The 22,754-nt window shown below is 37.7% G+C and overlaps 1 protein-coding gene across 1 annotated transcript; it reads right to left on the reverse strand.

The window, feature by feature from the left end:
• Window positions 1-340: 340 nt before the first annotated feature.
• On the reverse strand, window positions 341-10,422 carry BET1 (Bet1 golgi vesicular membrane trafficking protein). Its single transcript, NM_001309271.1, has 4 exons — window positions 10,274-10,422; window positions 5,974-6,098; window positions 3,287-3,343; window positions 341-1,535 (listed from the first exon to the last, which is right to left on the reverse strand). Exons 1-4 carry the CDS (start codon window positions 10,290-10,292, stop codon window positions 1,380-1,382), a joined length of 357 nt encoding a protein of 118 aa, NP_001296200.1. The 5' UTR covers window positions 10,293-10,422; the 3' UTR covers window positions 341-1,379.
• Between the last annotated feature and the right edge of the window lie 12,332 nt (window positions 10,423-22,754).

Raw genomic sequence — 22,754 nt, forward strand, 5'->3', positions numbered from 1 at the left:
TTTCCTGATTTTCTTTGGAATCTGAGTTTTCAGGACATTTTCTCAGATTGTACGTAAAAGAATGTAAGAGACTTGGGGCTGGCCCCGTGGCCGAGTGGTTAAGTTCGCGCGCTCCGCAGCAGGTGGCCCAGTGTTTCGTTAGTTCAAATCCTGGGCGCGGACATGGCACTGCTCATCAGACCACGCTGGAGCGGCGTCCCACATGCCACAACTAGAAGAACCCATAACGAAGAATACACAACTATGTACCGGGGGGCTTTGCGGAGAAAAAGGAAGAAATAAAATCTTTAAAAAAAAAAAAAAAGAATGTAAGAGACTTAAAGAAAGAAGCAACAGTCGATTCACACATTTCACTAAAAAATTTATTTTTGGAGCCCATAAATGGGCAAATTCCAAAACAGTAGCAATACAGAGTATTTAAGAACATTTTAATATTTCTTGCTACTCAACAGTCCACCTTTATTTTGCTTTCTATAAGCAAATACATTGGATTAAAGCAACAATACTCTTAACCCCAAGTTCAATGCCTGAGTACTTTCGATATCTATTTTGAGCACATAAAAAAGCAGAAGCAATTAATTTTCTTGAGCATTTTATTTCCATTCAGAGCTTAGCAATTACTTTAGCTTCACATTATTCTGTCACAAACGATAACCAAATGGCCTACCTAAGTAGCTAAAATCATAAACCTATTCTAAGCCAAGTCAATGATATGTATAAAGTTAATATAAAACAACAACTATATTGGTACACATTTGTTTTGGGCCCTACTAGAAATATGACAAAATAACAAGCTTTATTAAAGAATGAGGTCCTTAGGCAGAGGGAGAAGAGGAGTCATATCAAAAATTATTAGGAAAACTGTAGGTATAGAGAAATTGGCCTACGATTTTAACCAAACAGAAGGAGGAAAGGGGCATAGATCATCAGGGTTGATGACAGTTCAAGCAAATACATTTAGCGCTCCCTCACAAACCTGTGCAGTGCCTCAAGAGCTCAGCCTCAGGCTCCCCAGGCCTTCTGTTATTCTCCCACTAGGTTTCTTTATATGAGACATAAACCTACATTTATGGTAACAACAGAGTATTATACTGCTATTTAATCTGACAGCAAACAACAGAAAAAATTGTGAAGGCCAGACTGACTTCAGGCCATCTCAATACCCCTGAAAATAGGGGCAAAAAACGAACTGTTAAGCGATAGTATTCAAAGAGCACTGTATTATCTAACACAATTTAGAAAACAAGTAAAATTCAGTCATCTGCAATGGAAAAAGCCATAGTACTTGAAAATTAGGAATGTTTTGATGGTGATTTTTTACTGAAGTGGTACTCCAAGCCATTAAGTTGGAACAAATTCCAAACCCACACTTACTTGCATCACCTCAGTTTAATAATCCAATAAATGACAAAAAAGACAAACAATGAAAATAGCATTAAATAGCACAGCAGTTTTGTTTGGCTCCCTCTGGATAAAGTCTTCAGTTTTCCCATAGTTTTACCTAGAAATCCAGTTGTAGAATCAAACTCTGAATCCTATGAGAAGAAAAAGATAAAATGTAATAGATTTGAATATTCTACATATGCATATTTAAGTAACGGAATATATTGTTATTAGAATATATTTTTAATGGCATTTTTAGTATTTAATCAAATCAGGAGGCTGTTTATAATTTGGGTAATCAGCCTGATTACTCCATGCAAAACAGAGTAATTCTCTCAATGAATAAAAAGCTCTTTCATTATCCAATAAACATTTCTTTCAGCCCCACAGTAACTCAAAATCCCAAACTATTTAAGTCTTATTCCAATTATGTGGATTAAAGACATTAGCAAAAAAGGTAAGAAATCTGTCTACTATCATACAGGTTTTTTCCCACTTTTTCTGGGGGCATGGCTCTCCAAGGTCAAATGGTTGGTTGCTTCCCAGTACAGTAATTCATCCAAAATTTAATATGGGTAGCAGTACTTTTACTTTCCAGATGTTTTTATTTAGACAGCTGACTTTGAAGTACAATCATGCGCTGCATAATGTTGTTTTGGTCAATGACTGACCAGATGTGACCGTGGTCCCATGGGATTAGTACCATAGAGCCTGGGTGTGTAGCAGGATAGACCATCTAGGTTTGTGGAAGTGCACTCTATGATGTTCACACAGCTACCAAATTGCCTAACAACGTGCATGTCTCAGAACCTATCTGTTGTTAAGCAACACATGACTATATATAGTCTATTAAAACTTAAAAGAATACGATATAGAGGTGGTAAAGTGTGGCAAAGACTACAAATATGGACTGGGAAAAACTACCAAACTAAAATACAGTGGGAAAAGTCCTTAAGATGAGAGGACTTGGTACGGATTAGAAATACTGCACTTTCATAGAAATCTCAATATCCTGAGATGTACAGGCCCCAGGATAGCGACAGCCTCTGTATAGCTCAGGCTCAGTGTGGCTCAAAGACTTAAGATCTATCGTTCTTCACCACGGTGATGCATCCAAATCACCTGGGCTGTTTTTTTCAAAATTCATACACCAAGGTCCTTCCTCCCGAAATTCTGAATCAGTCTATTTAGAGTAAGAACCAGGCACAAATATTTTCAGAAGGTTCCCCAGGTGATTCTAACTCACAACCTTCCTAAGAACTGGCTTTCAATGCTGTATTCATTTTTGAACAGCACAATTTTAAACGCACGTGGAGAAATCAGAGAAGGTCTAGAGAAGTCAGACATCCAAAACAAACATGAAAGAATGGAAAGAGGCTCTAACAAGGAAAGGCACATGCTGCTGAGCTTGTTTAGACTAGAGAGAAAAGGCTTTGGGATATTACGTTCTTCAAATCTTATTGATTTGTTCAGAAGCGATCCTTAGGAGATCCAGTAAAAGAAACAGGTTTATGTTAAGTGAGAGACATTTGGTTGGTTGGATATAAAGCGCTTTTCCATTGCTTGGTAGTCTATATCTATTGAGATCTCTAAGAACCACAGAAGAGTCATTTGTCCTGAGTCTTCCACAGTGTTTCTAAACACAGGATTAACGATACATTGGCTTCCACTGCCTCCTCCTACTTATGTATGTTAAACAAGATGAAAAATGTAAAACTATGGCAAAAATAAACCTTACAGTTCTTCCAAACCAATGAGAAACAAATGGATAGGAATGCGAGACTTAAGATCTCTAGATCTGCTGCAAAATGAATGCAAGTTAAAATGATATTATTCCTAATTAACAGACTAAACTTGAGAATATTAGGTCAAATTTCTTAAAGTTAAAATCATAACCACTTACCATTTCAGCTAATAATTTATTCTGCTGTTTAACTTCATGGCCTATTTCAATGGAAAGCTATAAAAAAGAAAACATACACATTATTACTCATATAAAGTTATTTAAGTGTTATAAAGTAAAAATAACTCCATTCTAAGCATATATATTTTCTCAAATAAAACTGTATTCCAGAAATATAAAATATACTTTCTTCTTCTGATACTTTTCCCACCTAAATTAATGGAAAATTAATTTAGAATTTCTACTCCTTCCCAACTATGGATACTGTCTCCCTGCTCTTCATTTTGATTTCATCTTAATGTTCAATTCCATCTTTTAATTTTGGTACATACTTCTCTCTGGTTCTCTTATTCTTGTATGCTTTTTCTCTCTTTATATTATTCATACAACAGCATTTATCTGTATGTTTCCTTCTTTACATTTTAAAAGAGGTATACACGTACTCATATTATCAATTCAAATCCAGATATAAGTATTTAATATTTTCCTAATAAAATGTTACATTAGTTTGAATATATGCCTAAATTGATTATTTCTTTAGATTGTAAAAGTATTTTTCCTTTAAAATATGATAATAAATTGGAAAATAAATTTATAAGTTAGTGTCATCCACATCCTGGAGCTATGCAGAAAACAAGTTGAGCCTAAAAGAGATACTATAAGTTATTACGGCTGCTATTCAACCAAAACCTATCTAATATTTTACATGATAAATTCATCAAAGGCTGCCCTCCCAAGATATCTGAATAAACACAACCAACTACTGAAGATCTCGGCAAATCACTGCCAACACTATTCTCAACTTATTTTGTGTGGAAAGCATATGGGGTAATCTTGAGACAAAACCCTACTAGAATTCTATAGACCAGAATATGAGCTTTTACCCCAAATTTAACAATTCAGAGATAATAAAGCAAGTATAAAGCCAGATAGCCCCAATCACCCAACCGCTTTCTACAACTGTCATTCATGCCAAAGAAAAAAATTTCCAGGAAAAACCTTTCATCTAACAAGCAGCCTAAATTATCAACACTGGAGTTTAAAACAATCTTTTAATTCTTAATTCCCTCTAAATGTTATATTTTCTAAATTATTAACATTATATAATATTTCTTAGTTCACAGATCAATTCCTTTTAATTTAGTATGACTTTGAAAACAATACTTTTTTCAGAATATAATGGTTTCCAGGCTGAATACATTTCTATTTTCCAAAAACTAATGAAATATCAATTAATGAGCTTCTAATGAATGCTGTGTAAGTGTATAGCATGTTTATTATAATGCAGAAGCTATCACATACACTGTTAATATCATTTTTAAAAAATTCCTTCATTTAATACATATTAACTCAATACCACTGATAAGGAATTACACTACGTGCTGTGAAGAATATAAAAATAAGTACAAAAATAGAAATCCCCACATTCTGGTAAAGAAATGATACATATGGTGTTATGCTCATAAGGAAAAAAATGTTACTTTTGATGTGGTAATCAGGTAAAAGTTGGAGGAGGGAAGGGGTGCAATGAAGTGGAGGCTTTCAGACTTCAGCCAATCTACAGAGCAAGAGGACGCCTAAGGCAAAGGGACAGCATGATCAAAGACACGGGAGTGGGAAAGTGACAGGATGCTTAGGGCACATAGAGTACTCCAATTTGTCTGGCAGGAAGCATATACACATTCTGGAAGTGTATACACATGCCTGGAAGAGGTAAGGTCTGAAAAGCTGTGGACAATCTTTGAAAGACCTATATGATCAAGCTACAGAGTGTGAACTTTATTTCTTATATCATGGAAGGATGCTGAAGACTTCTGGGAGTGTAGGATGCAATTTAAAAATATTCTTAAAAGATGACTATGGGGGCCGGCCCGTGGCTGAGTGGTTAAGTTCATTAACTCTGCTTTGGCAGCAGGGGGTTTGCCAGTTCAGATCCAGGGTATAGACTTAGGCATCACCAATCAAGCCATGCTGTGGCAGGATCCCACATAGAATAACTAGAATGACTTACAACTAGGATATACAATTATGTACTGGGGCTTTGGGGAGAAAAAAAAGAGAAAGATTGACAACAGATGTTAGCTCAGAGCCAATATTCCTCACCAAAAAAAAAAAAAACGATGACTGTGGTGACAGGATGTAGCTCAGACCAGAAGATGCAAAAAATTAGGAACAGATAGCTTAAGAGGCTTTCCTAATAGTTCACCTAAGAAAATCAGGGGATAGTATTAGAAGTATAAAAATAGAAAGAGAAGCAGTAGAAAGAGAGAAGCGCCAGACTCAGTGACTGACATGGGGTACAAAGACAGAAACACGCAAGACTGAGATTTGTAGCTTAAGAGACTAGAAAAAGAAAAACTCAGGAGAAGAGCTGCCTGGGGTGGAAGATGGACTGCTCTGAGACATTACTACAGACAACATACCGCATTTCAGATTTAACCACAAACATCAGCTGGAGTTTAAAAACATAAGCAAATGCACCATATGTTTTGATTGGCCACATTTTCTAACTATCTACTCAAATCATGTCTAAACTTTGAGTGCACCTTGACCTCACCGAACTACACTATCTGGGTAACTGAATTTCTTAGTATGATGCCAATAAAAGTATATAGTTTCTAAGTACGCAATACATATGTAGACAAACAAACCAATTGAAAAGTATACACTATCTGTCATCTACTTACAGATTTTATAGCAGTTACTTTGCTTCTCAGACTCTCAGTGAGCCTCTCGTTCTCTTCTTCACAGGCACTATACCCGCTATTAGTGTAGCCATAGTTCCCATAGTTGCCAGGAGGTACTCCTTCACCTGCAACGTCAGAGTTACAAGCACAGTTGTAGCAAAAGCAAGCCACTTTTGAAACTCTGATAGGAAAGAACCAAAAAAGACCCCTGGAGGGCGTCGCAGACCACATATGCTTCCAATGAATTTTAAAAATTAATACCAAATAGAGATCACAACAATTCTTTCTAATACCCTCTCTTAAGCAAATATTCAACTCATTTCAATACACATTTATTGATTGTTTATTGATTGCCCACAAGACACTAAAATAGGCACTGCTATACAAGGACATTCAGGACATTCCCTGCTCCACGGAACTACACATGTGAAAAAAGATCTAAAAGCAGTAACAGCAACTACCCATTGAAGAAGCCTGGGTCTGAAGGGAAAGGGAGAAAAAGGAGACTCTAGCAGGAAGGAGCTCATGGCAGAGGGAGGCATCTGCCATGAGCTCTCTGGCATCTTTCCCTTAAACAAAGGAGAGCTGGAAAAACTTATGGAGAACATTAACTAAAAGTTATGAGGGGGATTCATCATCCTTCAACAAATATTTGAGAAACTACCATGTGTCAGATCCATTATCCTTTCTAGGTGCTACTTTCTAGAGCTTATCATCTAGTGAATAGCATTGAGAATACAATAACACAGTCCTGGCCACTGCCTAATATAGTACTTGATATTTATCAGGTAGTCAAACAGGTGGAGTGAGCCTCGGACAATGAACACATATATAAACGTGCTGGGGGTTGGAGAGAGGAAAGCATAGATGAGGGTGTTATTTAACTACAATTTTTTTAAACAATTGATACCATCAATTTTCTCAGTAAAAGAAGAGAAAAGGCTGTTTTTTGAAGAATGGTAATCATTTGGACTAAAGAATAAAGAGAATAATGGAGGAAAGTGCCTAGGACTACATAGGATTACCGGGGGATAAAATAATCTTGGCTGAGGCAGTACAGCGCAGTGGTTTCAGTCCTCCGGGACATGCGATTTTTTTGCAGAAGAGCCCATCAGCCTGAGTTAGCCCATGAGAAGCTGGGTAGTTGGACTGATCAAGAGTTGGGGTTTTATAGCACTGGGGCTGCAGAAGCACAGAGCCCCAAGAGGCTGAGATTGCTTGCCATGAGTGGTTGAAGATACGGATTATGGGGACAAGATAGAACAGGGATTGAAGCTGTTTCAATAGAGGCCTGAGCATACGGAGGAAAGGGATAATACAGAAACTAGAGGTCTCCACACACTCAGAGAGTAAATGGAGCGGCAGTGACAAAAGGGAAGGACAGGAAGTGGCAGACAGCACTGGTACTTGAAGGATGGTGAAGGTGTCAAGACAGCACAAATCTCACTTTCTCTAAAAAGCAAAACTCTCTCCTTCGAGTTCTGATAGTGCTGGCTGTACAAGACACTAATATCACACACTAGACTACACTCCAAGGGCAGAAATTAAATTTGTTTCATTCATGGCTATATATCCCCCACAAACGTGTCCACACACACAGAGTAAGGCACACTCAATAAATACCTCTAACTAAATTATCAACGAAACGAATCTGAATTCACTGATATTCACCTTTGAAGGTGCCTGCCTTTGTCAAGAATGAAATCATAAGCTTCTCTGAAAGCAGACAGTGTCTCATACTTCTACGTCCCGTTCCTAATGAGCGCTTTTTATGCAGCACTTACACAATCTCCAACACCACAAAACCACAAAATGTTAAACAAGTAGGTTCCAAAGGAGAAAGCTGCATTCCCCAAATTTTCCCTCAACTGCTGACACACTATCCATAAAGCTCTCCAAATGTGCTATTATAAAAGTTAACTCAAGTGACTAGGCATACTTTCCCCCATCAAACAATGAAAACAATCATTTAAAAACTGCATTCTCACTAACTAATCAATGATGCTCTGTACAAACTCTAGTAAGGACAAAAATTCTTAGAGAAAAGGAAAATGTCTTCTTATTTTATGTGACTAAGGTTCTGAATTTATAACATTCACCCAATAAGTAATTACCGACTGGTTGAATTCAATCACTTGACAACTTCACTAAGGAGTTCATTTCTAAATTAACGGCTACTCACTTCGTTCCCTTTGTTTTGTTCTTTTGCCTATCTTAATTTTAATTTTAGAGTTCTTCCATACTGCTGTATTTATTAGAAGTGAAATTCTCATTTTATTTATTGCCCAGAAATCTTCCAATGCACATTTCTTCTGTTAACGAGTTAATCTTCCCTCACGCCATCACTCATTCCCAATATAAAAAGAAAAAATCAAAAAGATGCTAGGAGTTGCTATTCCAAACTTAACTACTTCTTTTTGTGTGAATTACTGCTATGAAAAGTTGTAGGAAAGCTGGTGAGTGCCAAAGATCTCAAGTTTAAAATTCCAGGTTAATACACGCTGATACTTAAAAAAAAGCTCTGGTCACATCACCCCAATGTAAATGACAGCAACAGACACTGAAGTATTCACCTTGCCTGTCAACTACAGGGGAGCTTCAAAAAAAAAGATTCTACCCTAGAGATTCTAATTGAATTAGTCTGGGCTGGGGTCCAGGTATTAATACCCTAAAAGCTCTCCAGGTGATTCTAATGTACAGTCAGTGCTGAGAACCACCACTTCTCAAGGCCCTTTCCCATAACGCTGCTGCACAAAAACATTCAAAGGGCCTATTGATGAGATCCAAACTCCCTCGCCTGGGACCCAAAGATCTCACAGCATGGTTCTGGTTCCATGTCTCTTACTTCAATCAAACCTACTTAATCATAAGCCCTTAAACACATCATTCATAATTCTAGTCCTACAATCTTTTTGCGGGCGGGGGGGGGGGGTCATCCTTCCAACTTGAACTTACCTCTCCCACCTTCTACTATTCAAGCTCTAGTTCAAGTTCCTATGTCTCCACAAAGTACACAGTGTTCTGCAATCCCTGAGACTTTCACTATCTGTAGAACTTATTTGGCATTTGGATGTAGAGCTACCACCTTGTACTATAATTTATCTTCGTACATGTTCCTGCTTCCCAACTAGACTAGGAAGCTTTGGGGAGCACAAAGCGGGCCACAAACAACTGCAGACCTAGAGCTTACTCAAGCACACAATAAATGTTTGTTGTCATTAATAAAGATAAAAAGGAAAAACATTTAAGCATATAAAACTAAACTCACTCAAGATTTTTTTTCTACAATTTACCTGACCAACTTTCTATGATCCAAGTATTCATAAAAACTACATTTTTCAAAAGTTGTTTCTCACACTACAATTTATTAATCAATGTACAAGTCTAGAGTTACTGGCAACTTTCACTAACTTTAAATATTTGACACTTCTGAAAAACTTTTTTTCTTTTTCCATCTTAAACTGAAAAAGATAACATTATTGTTTTTCAAATATTTCGTATATTTTCTCAGGTATTCTGTATGCTGATTTAGCAGAGTTTTTTTCTTTTTTTAAAATCATCTCTTAATAGAGAGCCTCAGAACCAGAATATGCTGTTTTAATAGTGGTGTATTATAAGGGCCCATTAAAAGTCCTTGTGCGTAATTTATTCCTGCTGCTTGGTGAATCTACTTACTAAGCCAAAAGATCAAGAACAAATCCTAAATCACCAAGCATTACAACATTCTACTGCCTTAACAGTGGCATAAGGCTCAGACAAGAAATGTACTGGGTAAAATGACCTTTGACCTCGATGTTACATACCACAGTAAGAACACGTACATTTACCTTTGTAACTCACTGTCACCAGACTAACAGGATTATCGTTAGTGTGCTTCACTTGCAACACTCCCTTTTCAAATTTCGCTTCTGAAGAAACTAACATCCAAGGCCAGGAGACAAAGAGAACCGAAACTGGACTTCGGGGAACTCAGCAGTTTCCATATCACGGTTAGAGTCAATGACACTAAAAAAACTCTACCATTGAGTTAGCATCTGTACATACCCCACCCCCAGTCCTCCACCACTCTCTCTAAACCTACCATCCAAACTTGGGAATGAACCAAACTTAAGGAAACCCCTAGGATCTGGGAAAAATGGTGTGTTTCCACTTGGCAACGCCTCCAAAGACCCCTCCATACACCCGGCTTTCTGCCCCAGATTCCAGTGAACCAAGTCCGGTCCGATTTCCTCCCGCGCCCCAGCGCCCAGCAAGGCCGGTTCTAGGGCCCCCGACCTTCGAATCTCATCCCTCTTCTTACCCAGGCCTGCACGCCTCATCCTGCCAGAAGAGGGAGGGAAAAGGCGGGTGGAGGGATGGGTAGGAAGGGGCCAGGGGCCACCCGGACCACGTCTTCAGGACCAGGGCCCGGCAAAACACCAACTTCTTCCCCTAAAGCGCCACGACATCAGTGGAGTCTAAACATCGCGCCGACTGATGGCGTCACCCAGGCGCTTACTGGCGCCCTGTAAGGCGGCTTGAGTGGCATTCTGGGATATGTAGTTCGCTGCCGATGCAGGGCGTGGGCAGGGGCGTGGCGTCAACCTAGCTCTCCAGGAGCGGGCGGGGCTTCCGGAAGAGTGGTGAGCGCAATGGGGACCTGGGCTCGGGCGCTCGGTCCGATCTCAGCTGCTGGGCACGCTGCCCCTGGACCTTTCTCTCAGCTTGTCGTCTCAGGTTTAACTCAGTAGATCTACTCTTCCCAGACCATGAGGATGATTAAGCTATCTTTCCTGATTCCGCCTCTCACTTTCGTCTCACTCCCAGAGTCAGTTCAGGGCAAGTCAAAGAAAACTTTACTCAAGTTTCTGATCTCACACATGAGTGATCTGAGACCCACAGAAGGGAAGGAAGAGGGGAACCGATTTGTGCCAGCTCGCTCAGGTCCTTTAGAGTAGGACTCCTGCTCGGATTAAGCAGTCAATGAAAGGGATGGGATCTCTTCGGAGGCACTAAAGAGTTAGTTCCCTCTTACTGGATTGGTTGGTTGCATTTCTAGGAAGAACTAAGGCTTATTAGTTGTTAAGGGACAGAAGGGCCCTTAAACTCTCTCCCACTTAGCCCTTTTCAGTTTACACAAAGCTTAACTGAAATACTATTTACACATGGCAATGTGTCAATTTTAGGGTTTAAAAGCTTGTTGGCAGGGGGAAAGTGGTACTGGAATCCGGGTTATTCCCAGAATTTCATTTTATCACAGATGGTTTATCATGAGAATTAAAGAAATAACGGTTTAAAAAAATCAGATATACAGTAGATGCTGAAACACTGGGAGTTTGCGGTTTTGTCGTTGCTGCTGTATGACAGTGGAATAACTCCATACTAGAGATTTCTTAAAACGCAGTCTCTGATCATTGTGTTCCCTCATCGTTTCCTAATATGAACGTTGACTATAGTAGTGGCAGATAAGTCTGCCTTAAAGTTGTTTTTGTAAAATACACACGAAAACAACTTTTAATTAAATTTGTTAACCTGGGAAATAAGCTTAATCCAATAGCATTTTGAGAGAAAAACAGTCTCGTAAAAATGAAACCATCCTTCTCTAAAAGCAATGGAATTAAATGAAGATTGCATCAGGGACAATTTTTGCAAACAAGCACAGAAGGTTCAATAAGAGAAATGATGGTAAGGCTTCCCTTTTAATTTACAATCTGTGACAGTCCCTTCTTTTGTAAAAAGTACACACATTCTATAATCAAAACATAGAAAAATAATCTTAAGAAAGACTTTCTCATATAAATGTAATTAAAAAAAAATTCTAATGATAAATTTACCAAAACAGGCCATTTAAATTACATACGTACTTATCCTCTTCCAAACTACTTCGCTTAGGGGCCCGCCCCGTGGCTGAGTGGTTAAGTTGGCGTGCTCCACGGCGGGTGGCCCAGGGTTTCTGGGTTCGAATCCTGAGCACGGACATGCCACCGCTCATTGAACCATGCTGGGGCAGTGTCCCACATGCCACAACTAGAAGGACCCACAACTGGGAATACACAACTATGTACCTGGGGGCTTTGGGGAGAAAAAGGAAAAAAAAATAAAAATCTAAACTACTTCCCTTACATGGTAGGGAGATAGAAGAATAAAATATAGTTAAAAGGAAAAAATAAAGTAATAAAGTGTACCAAGAATATAACTCAACAGGCAAAACTGGTTTATATTGAGCTTGTGACCTAAAAACCCAAATAGTTGTTTATTGCTACTGTTGCCAGTCTCAAATTAGGATGATCTCATCTGAGAAGATTTCCATTCAAAATATGAGGTGGAAAAAAATGGTTTTAATACACAGAATAATTATTAAACGTGACCACAGTTGACGTAGAGACTAGAGAGATTTCTTTTCATGTTTGTTATTTTCTATTTTTCTTTTCGTTTAAAAATTAAAACCCCTGAGGATGGCCAGGTGGCACAGCAGTTAAGTGCGCATGTTCCGATTTGACGGCCCGGGTTCGCTGGTTCGGATCCCAGGTGTGGACATGGCACCACTTGTCAAGCCATGGTGTGGTGGGCGTCCCACATATAAAGTGGAGGAAGATGGGAACGGATGTGAGCTCAGGGCCAGTCCTCCTTGGCAAAAAGAGGAGGATTGGCAGCAGTTAGCTCAGGGCTAATCTTCCTCAAAAAAAAAAATTAATTAAATTAAAATCCCTAACTCTTCTTACTGATTGAAGACCAGTAAAATTCTTGTAGATGAATAACAGAATTTTTCTCTATTTTCATAGGATAATCTCCTAGAAAACATCTAATCTTTGGGAGTCTCCAGGAAATGAACGACCAAAAACGACCTAAAATAAGTATTCCTTGTAGTAATTACAGAAGCAAGAATATGAGCAGGAAATGTCTGAATCTGGATGCAAAATTTGAAACTTTCTTTTTCCTGTTTGTCTGCTTCCTGCCCATTAATCCTGCCTCTTCCTGACCAAATTCTAGGGCCAATCCAAGGGAAAACAGCACACCAAGCTCTTAAAACTGGCTAAATAAACGTTAGCAAATTTTCCTATCATGAAACACATTCCGTGTATTAAGCTTCGTGTTTGAACTTTAAGAAAATGTAAACTAAAATCAAATAGCTCTTGACTTACAAACAGGCTATGGAACGAAAGTTAGTTTGTAAGTAAGTTATTTGGCACTTATAACACCTTTCTCCTAAAGAGTGAAATGATGGTAAAGTTCCCAACGCAGCCCAGAAAAAGCATGGTCGTTGTGGCTCCTGTGGTGGCCAAAGTCTATGTAACCCATAGCACAGCTGAAATACTGTATATTTTCAATGAAAACCAGTAGAAAAAAAATAATTTTGTAATTCTCATGATAAAATGAAGCAATATCATTAAAGAAGAAATAGAATTTTTAGAAGTTATTTGGTTATTCTTGTTTGGGAAAGAACTAGTTTTAAAAGTTCTTGAGAATGCAAAGAAAATTTTCGAGGAGTTTTCAGACTCACCAATTTGATCTTCCCTTACCGTAATTTAGGAGTATTACTAGCACTGACTCAATGCTTCTCAGCCATAATTAGTAAACATGAGGCACGAAATTCCAAATGAAAAGTCTTCAGCAGAGCCAGGCACATGATCTGTGGAACCCAGTGCAAAATGGAAATGCAATACCCCTCCTTCAAAAAGCAGGAAAAAAAGGTGCAGTTAAAGGAACTAAAAGATAAAGCTTTTTTCTCTTGTCATGATCTCCCCCACACCAATTTTTCATGGTATTTTATTTGCTATTTAATTCACTTCTAAGTAAGGAAAAATAAAATTTTAAATAATTAGCATGAATTTTGCACTTTGTCTTCTTAGTATGCAATGACCGTTTTAAATGCAAACCTACGAGCATTTAACTCATATGCAAAATCAACAAAATCTTACAATTTGTATTTCATAGCTCATACAAAAATATGTATTTTGTGGAAACACTGCATAAAACTAACTCACCATTTTATTCCACATCTTAATACACGCCACATCTTGATATTCTACCAACGCTTTACTTTTAGCTTACTGATGACTTAGGAGAGATAGAAAAGAAAAGGAACCATGTGTTGCCCTATTTTTGCTTTCATTCTGTGTCAACATTTTCAATACAACTGGCTAACACAAGGAAATAAGTGGAGTAAGGAAGAATATGATAGGGTTCTGCAGAAGTTTTGGTTCAAGAAGGACATGTGGCCTTTCAGGGCTGTCAGTACTTGAACTTAACTCAGTTACAGACTTAACACACTTACCTTGTACTCACTTTGAGTTTTGCTGAACTCCCATGCATTATGGATCCACTGGAATTCTGTGCTCATGGGGCATCGCAAATGTGACATGTGAATGGGGTGGCAAGAAACAATAAACATGCATACTGCATGTCTCTCCTCTGCTCATATGCGTGCTCCATTGTTCCATTATACTTCATTTACAAAACACAAGTTCAAAGATAAAATTAGGAATTTTAAGGCAATGACCACAGAGCATTAAACCAAGCATGATGCTCTTCTAGCAAGGGGTCCTATGCAAATGCAAAGATTGTACACCCATGAATCTGAAATTTTCCAGGGTAATGCAGCCATAATTGGTACAGCAAGAGGAAGAGAATGAGTGAATATATAGAATACATATATCCACAGGGAGAGATTGATCAAGGTGAAATAATTGAGCAGTGAAATTCACAGGGAAGCAAGAAAATAGAGTATACGTATCATAGCCGGAGAAAGAGGAAAGACGAAGGAAAGAAAGAGGTTGTAAGTTGCACAGTTATCCCAAACCACCCACCAAATTGGTTTCTGTCTCCTGTAAGTGATTAATGAGCCACAGATGAGTGAAATTCTTGTGACTTGGCACGTACAGACAGTAAAAAAATTGCCTCAATAGGGGCGTGATCCCCGCAGACCTGAGTGATGGGGTGCAATTGCAGGGCTGAAGGCTTTTCTTGTGTTTCACTCCAAGATGTTTCAGTCTTCCAGCAATTCTGAAGCATTACTAAGACCTCATTCTGGGAAATGATTCCTTCCTTAATGTCGGTTAATCAGCAGCTTTGATATTTTTTTTCCTGAATATTTGGACCTACAATGGAGATAAATTTCAAAATGGGCACTTTGTATAGCCTGCCCTCTTAGTATTCCAATTTTAGAGACATCTTTGACATTTCTAAAACATCATTTTAAAGATAATAGATTTAATTTCCATTGCTTAGAAAATATGGGTGTTGTACATTTTAAAAGGGTCTGCACTACCTGTCATTCAAGATTAATTTAGTCAAGTTCATAGTCATTTTATTTTAATAGCATTTATTATGCAAGAAGTATATTGAATTATCATATTGATACATTCAAAGTACGAAAGGAAAAATGAAGTACACAACTTAGTGTTATTTGCACAGCACAGTTAGACAGTTTGACAGACATGTTATTATTCCACTCACTGACTTGTTTGTTCCCAGTAGTCCAGATTAGTTATGCATATATGAGAGACAAAACATTTCAATAAGTTGTTCAAGTGTTGAAATATGCTATTAGTTTTTACGTAGGAGACATTTACTAATTTTTCTGCTTTATAGCACACAATGTTCTCACTACTCTTGATTTCTAAAATTGGGCCAAGACTGTGTCACAGATGTACCCAAGTTTCTCATCTGCGTTTGCCTTAGTTTATTGACACAGAAGTACTCTGTTGCCAGAGCCCAAAAGATCCAGTTTGTCACGTTGTCTATTATTAACCATCCCCACAGTCAACTGAGATGGTCAAATTTTTATATCTTCAATATTTGGTTCTTTTTGTTTTTGTAGACTGAATTTAACAGTTTCAGAGCACTAGATAGCATTAAAATGATTTAATCATCATTGTTGTTGAACACTCATGTTCCAGGAGGATCAAGTCTGGTATTTCCTTTAAATTTTATTTATGCTTTCAGTAGTTTTTTCCTGTGACTGATTTGTACTGACTTCCTCTTCTTGATTTGCTTTATAGTGCGTCTACATCAACAGGCCCAACGTTGACCGCACGTTCTATGTGGCCACTTGATGTATGCAAAAGTAATACTGCAGTACAATGGAGGAAAGGTAATTTTTTCAACAAATGGCACTAACTCGATTGTATATTCATATGATATAAAGAATAATTACCCCACCTCTTTCTTATACAAAATTAATTTGAGATGACTTATAGAACTAAAATGAAAGGTAAAATAAAACCTTAAGAAAAAGAGATATGTATCTTTGGAATAAAAAGAGTTTCTTAAACAGGACACAAAAAGCATTAACCAAAAGAGGAAATTTTGATAAGTTTCACTACGTTAAAAATAAGAACTCGTGTTCATTAAACAACATCATTAAAAAAGTGAAAAGGCAAGTTGCTGAATGGAATATGATATTTGCAGTACATGTATCTGACAAAGGACTTATATGGAGAATATATAAAGAACTCCTGCAAATTAAAAGAGAAAAGACAATCAACTCAATAGAAAAAGGGGCAAAGAACATGAAAAGCTCTTCACAAAAGAGGCCATCCAAATGGCCAATGTCTATATTTGAAATGTTGCTCAACATCATTAGACATCAGAACAATGCAAATAAAAACCCACAATGAGATAACACTAGACCTGCTCCAAAATGCTATATATTTACATACATTTGCATACACACACACATATAATGCTAAGTGTTGATAAAGATGTGGATGTGGAGCAACCAGAACTCTCAAATGATGCTGATGGATGTGTAAATTGTTTAACCATCCTGGATAACTGTTCGACAATATCTACTAAAATTGAAATACACACATACGTCTATGAACTTCTGTTCCTAGGCATATACTAACAGAAACGTGTACATAAACACAATAAAAGAATGGTCATAGTGGCACCATGTGTAAAAACTACAAACCAAAAACAAAGCAGTTGTCCATCCACAGAAGAAATGGATAAATAAATTGTAGTAAATGCATACATTAGATTTTATGAAATGAGAATGAAAAACCTCATACAACATACAACGGCATAGATGACTCCCACAAATATAATATTCACTGAAAGAAACTAAATGGAAACAAGTGCATTTAGAATGTATGACTTCATTGATATATAGTTCAAAGACAAGCAAAATTAACCTTCACGTTAAAAGTCAGGGAGTATGTTACTTTTAGGATAATTAGGAGGTGGCAGAGGGAGCTTCTGGGACATTGGTAATGTACTATGTATTTTTGGTGTGTTAGAGTATTAACCTTGTGAAAAGTCATTAAGCTATGTACTCATAATTCACGTACGTTTTGTATGTATGTTATATTACATTAGAAAGTTTGCTAAAAAGAAATCCAGAATTATGCTGCTTCTTGTGTCAACGTGGAGTACATAATAATCAATTCAAAAGTTTAAGAACAAAGAGAAGAAGAAATTTAGCGAGACTTGGGCCTCACCTCGGACCAATTAAATCAGCCTCGGGACATAACACTATCATGACTTTCTTGAAGAAATCTTAGCAGACTGTAGCAGGTGAAATGGTGGATGATAACGATGAGTAGTGCTGTTCACTATAAAATGGCAATCTTAATGTTGTAAATTGAAAGATTGTGCTCTGCCCATCATCATGACCATAATTAAAACTATGTTATTTTTCAGCTTTCCCCAATCTGCTCTACAAAAGATGTCAAATGATGTTTCACTTTGTAACACACTTCTGGTTAGGTTCCCTGGGAAACTCTGAAACTAATTTGCAGGAAGTTCTTTGGAGATGCTGTTAAGATCATCTACTGTTGGAGAAGGGAGGAACTGAGAACACAAAGAAAGTTGCGCTGTGATACGGTCACCCTGCTGATAGAGTAAGCTCTGAAACTGACATGACCCTTTAAAGTTATCCCAAATTGACCATTAATTGGATATGGCTGGCTTGGGAAGCGGATATGACCATAGGCTACATGACTCCGCAGCTAAAGACAATTCCCCAAGCGGCCTGACAGAAGAAGGCTGTGAAGCATGCAACACTCCCAGTGGGTGGGGGATTAAGTCCTTCAATCCTGGAGCAGCATGGTGTCCACCACAGCCTTCTCTCTGTGGACTAGGCTAGCCCATCAGGACAAAAATGTGAACGCCATTTGCCACAGAGTGTTTTTGGAAACTATAACTCAAGTTGAAGAACCGCAATGGAACAGGTATCCCTGAAGAAAACACTACTATTGACTAAATGAAAGGCTGCCTTTATGAAAGAAATTATTTGCCATAACGAAGAAGGATGACTAAGGGTTCCATAAGTGGGACACAGCTGGAGGTCTACAATGTTTCCTCCTGGAGATATGAGTACACGATTGAAATCAGATCTCAAGAGATGCAAAAAAAATAAGAGCATAAAAACAAGGGAACCTCAAAGGGAAGGAGGTATAAGACAGCAGATTTTTTTTGTGTTTGTTTGTAAGTGTGAAGATGAAAGTGTGCAATTTGGAAGGTGTAGACAGTAAAGGGGGCTTATTTGGGTATGCAGGTCTATGGTAATCGTCAAAGCTCATTAATCATTATCATATCTAGTGAAACAGGACTAAATTTTATTTATCTCAACTGTTTCTCTTGCGAAGAGTCAAATTCTTCTCACAGAGATAGTGATCAGGCTCTAAGTAGAGTTTAGGACGTACTGCTTTTGGACAAATAATTCAAAAATCAACAAAATTTTCCCAGAATATGTGAGCGAGTTAGTGGAAACATGTGGAATCTATTATCTGGAGACTGGAAGGGACTTTCAATATCAGTTCACCCAACCCTCTTGTGTTAAAGATGAGAAAGCCTATGAGTGGGGGCAAATGGCTCTTCCAGCTCCATGGAAAATGCCTACTATGCATGGGTGCTACAATCCAAATGTCATTTCAGGCCTGGCGTTCTTCATGTGACACCACACCAGCTAAGCAGCCCTTGAAACCTTAAGGGAAGTTTTAAGAGTGTCATAGGCCTTAGAATCTCTTATTTTTGGAGGCTTCATCTGCCTCAAAAATATTCAAATTCAATGTTAATTCCAATATTAAAATGCAAAAAAATTTTGCATTAAATAAACATTTTATATGTATAAAAGTTTCAAACAGATTTTGTAATTTATTTTAACATGAGTTACTCAGGCTGAGAGTAACACATGTAATTGACTATAAATAATTGACAATTGTTCATGCTCAGAAATACTCTGGAAATCAGAGTAACTCACAAATTACCTTACAAGATAATTTTTAAATGAACACTAAAGTTAACAATGAGTCAAGTTGGCATAATGTTATGTTTTTTTTGCAGAGCTTTGTAGTTTTTTGCGTTTGAAGCAGACAAGTAGATAGATATAGATGATAGAAAGAAAGAGAGGGAATTTCAAGGTAGACATTGTGGAACCCAATCGCACAAAATAAAGCCCAGCTTCTTTGTGGAAAGCCTCAAGCAGCTAATATTGTCTCTGTGGGGCTATGTGATGTCTCCCCTCTGCATCTCTCATCTAATTTATTCTCTCTGAAGATTAGATTCCCATGACTGTCCCCGAATGAAAGCCTCAGCCCTATGTATCTCTGACTCTCCAGTTTGATCCCTGTAGCAATCTGTCTCAGGCAGTGTCCCAATTCCAGCTTCCTGGAAGAGAAAACCTGATTGGTCAAACGTGAGTAAGGTGTCCATCCCTGGCAGGTCCAATCAGTTGACACTGAGTGATGGGGGTTCCAGGACTTTGGGCACAGCAGATCTCTAAGAAGTGGTGGCAGGGGTAGAGGAAAATATTATTTATTGGTACATTAAAGCATGTGTACGGTTTGAGTATTTGCATAAAAGCTCCTGTCTCTGTTTTGAGCAATAAACAGATTTCATGGAATCACTTAGAAAAGTAAAGGCTATGCGCTGACTCACATCACTGGGGACTTTATCTCTATCATAAACTGGCCATGAAAGTTCTGGTTTGTTAGTAAAGGCAGTGATTAAGGCTCCTAACCCAGGTGAGTTTGGCCCTGTACCTTCACTCCTGTTTATTTTATGTTATTGAATTTTCTTTATTGGGATTAGAAGCCCATCTCTCAGGAGGCAAGGATGAAGACCTGATCTTGTTTGAAGCACACTGAGTTCTCTGACAGTCCCTGTAGTGGAGGTGGAGACGGTTGTGACTTCCACACAGACTGTCTACAGAGGGACGGTCCCCATTCCCTCATACCTCTTTAGGAGCCCATTCATTATCAACAGGAATTCTGAAATCAAACCAAATGCCCACATTTTAATGAAGTAAAGCATTTCATTAATTTTAAATTCTTCTGTAGCAAGTTTTTGGGTTCTTTTCTATAGGAAGACTTTCTGGCATAAAAAATGAAGTCATAATTTACACTCTTTGAAGTTATAAAGTAAATGTCATCTTTGCTTCATTGTCTACACACCTATAAAAGCTGTTTATTGCTAGATGGGACACTATGAATTTGATTTCTTCTCTTGCCAAAGTACTTGTTTTTTCCCTAAAATTCTCTTAAATAGGCCTCAAGTTCAAAAAGGTGCTTTGATCAGTGACTATTAGCAAGGAGTTATACAGAAATAAGACTTCTTACAGAGAAAATTAGAAAATTGATTTCCTAGGAGTGGGGGATAGAGAATTTTCCCCACAGTCCCATCCCCCCAAGCTTTATTACAGCGTTAATGCGGCTCTTTGGGCACTTAGCATGTGTGCCTAATTCTAGGCTAGCATGAATTTTTATAGCTCAATTAGAAAGCTTTGAAAAGAGAAAAAAATGTTTTTAAATGATAATGTTTTCTATAAATATTCATGATTATGCACTCCTCTGAAATCTGGATCATTTAAAACTTCATTCCATTAAAGAATGACTTTTTTTTTTGCATCCAGGTGCAATCCATTAGAGGGATGGTGGCCAATGACATCCATCATGCATGGCTGTGAATATTTATCTGGTGCCTTATGCCTGCACTAGAGAGAATAGGAAAAGAGGAGTTATGAAGAGGATTTTCTTCTAGACCAGATGATTGGTGTCCTCCTTTAGCCCAACTGACGAAGTTAAGTCAATTGGTCCTGAGGTGTGGCATCATACCCTACTAATATTCTAGTGAGTGAGGGTTAACTTCACTAAGAAAGAAAGTGCCTAACAGATTATAATGCTAGTGAAACAATAGAGTGGCTTGCCAGAGTCTATTGAAACACCTCTTTATCTAGAAGATCCTAAGACAAGGTTAGTTCAAAATTTTGCTCAAAATTCTGTGTGATTTAAGAATTACTCACAGGCAGCCCTCAGCAGTTGTCAGTCTCTGTTAATATCAGCACTTGTCCTTTCCCCTCTGTTCCAAAACCAGCCCAGTGATCTGCTTATGCAGATGACAGCACAATTGTAACTCTATGAATGGATGTGAGAGAATTGGGACAGACAGTGAGCGGCTATGTGCATCCACAGACACTACTGACATCATACACCATCACTCTAGGCCTGGCCCTTTCTTTGCTTCCAATGACTTATTTCTACCATTTTTTTAGTATTTCTGTTTGGATATGCCACCATCATCTCAAACACAATAATTCTCTCTCCCAAAGCAGCTTGCCTTCCTGATTTTCTATCCTTGTTAATGATATCATTAGGGCTCAAAACCTCTGGGTCATTTTGACTTTTCCCCTCTTTGTCCAGAATATCAACCCAGCTGCCAAGCCCTTTTGAAAGATCTTTTTGATTTGCCCCTTTATTTCCATTCTAAAACTAAAAATATTATTATACATTTCAAAAAAACCTCAGATCTTGCTGGACTTTTGAACTTTCTTGCTTTCAGGTCCACTCCCCTCAAGTACACTGGATGAAAATTTCCAGATTTCTAATCTTATCTCCTCACTATTTAATGGCATTTAATGAATTCTCTATGATTTACTGGGGGGAGGTGTGAAGAGTTGAGTTTTAGCTTCCCTGAAGTCATCTAGCTGGTGATACCCCACACGTGGTGGCTGTTTATAATCTTCACTAGTCACACTTTTGAGGAACAATGTAGTAGATATCTGAATCTTTCCAGCACTCTGAATTATTAGTGCTCTGTCATTCACATTTATATCTATACATTAACTGTAATTAATTTTGTGTATGGTATGAGATAGGAACAAAGTGGCATTTTTTTCCTGCATTTTTCCCAATTTTTCCATTATCATTATTATTGGAAATACTGTCCTTTCCCCTAATCCTTTCTCATAAATCAATACCTCTATATCTGTTACCTTTCCATAAGCTCTCTACTTAATCCATTGGTCTATTCTTGTATCCTTGCACCAGCAACACACTGTCTTAAATAGCTTTATGATAAGACTTAATATTCAGTAGAACAAGTCCTCTTACAATGCTCTTTTTCTTCAAGAATGTCATAACTAGCCCCCTTTTCATTTCCATATAACTTTTAGAAACAATTTGTCAAGTTTCACTTTAAAAATCCTATTGGTGTTTTGACAGATATTGCATTAGGGGTGCAATGATATCTTTGCAACATGGAGCTTTCCAATTCTTAAATACTATGTATTTCTCTAATTATGTTGGGTTTCCTCAGTTTCTCACAATAATATTCTATAGTTTGTGTAGAAATCTTACAAAATGTTTGCTAGATGTATCCCTATGTAACGATATTTTTGACGTTATTATAAATGATATCTTTCTTAAGAATTTCATTTTCCAACTGTCGCTGGTATATAAAAATGAAATTAATGTAAATTTTTATAGATTATTCACTGATTCAAGCAAAGTTGTCTAGAAAAAGTGGACAGTTTTATTTCTTCATCTACAATCCCTAGTCTTCTTATTTCTTTTCCTGTT

Source organism: Equus caballus, chromosome 4, assembly GCF_041296265.1.
Source record: "Equus caballus isolate H_3958 breed thoroughbred chromosome 4, TB-T2T, whole genome shotgun sequence".
NCBI lineage: Eukaryota > Metazoa > Chordata > Mammalia > Perissodactyla > Equidae > Equus > Equus caballus.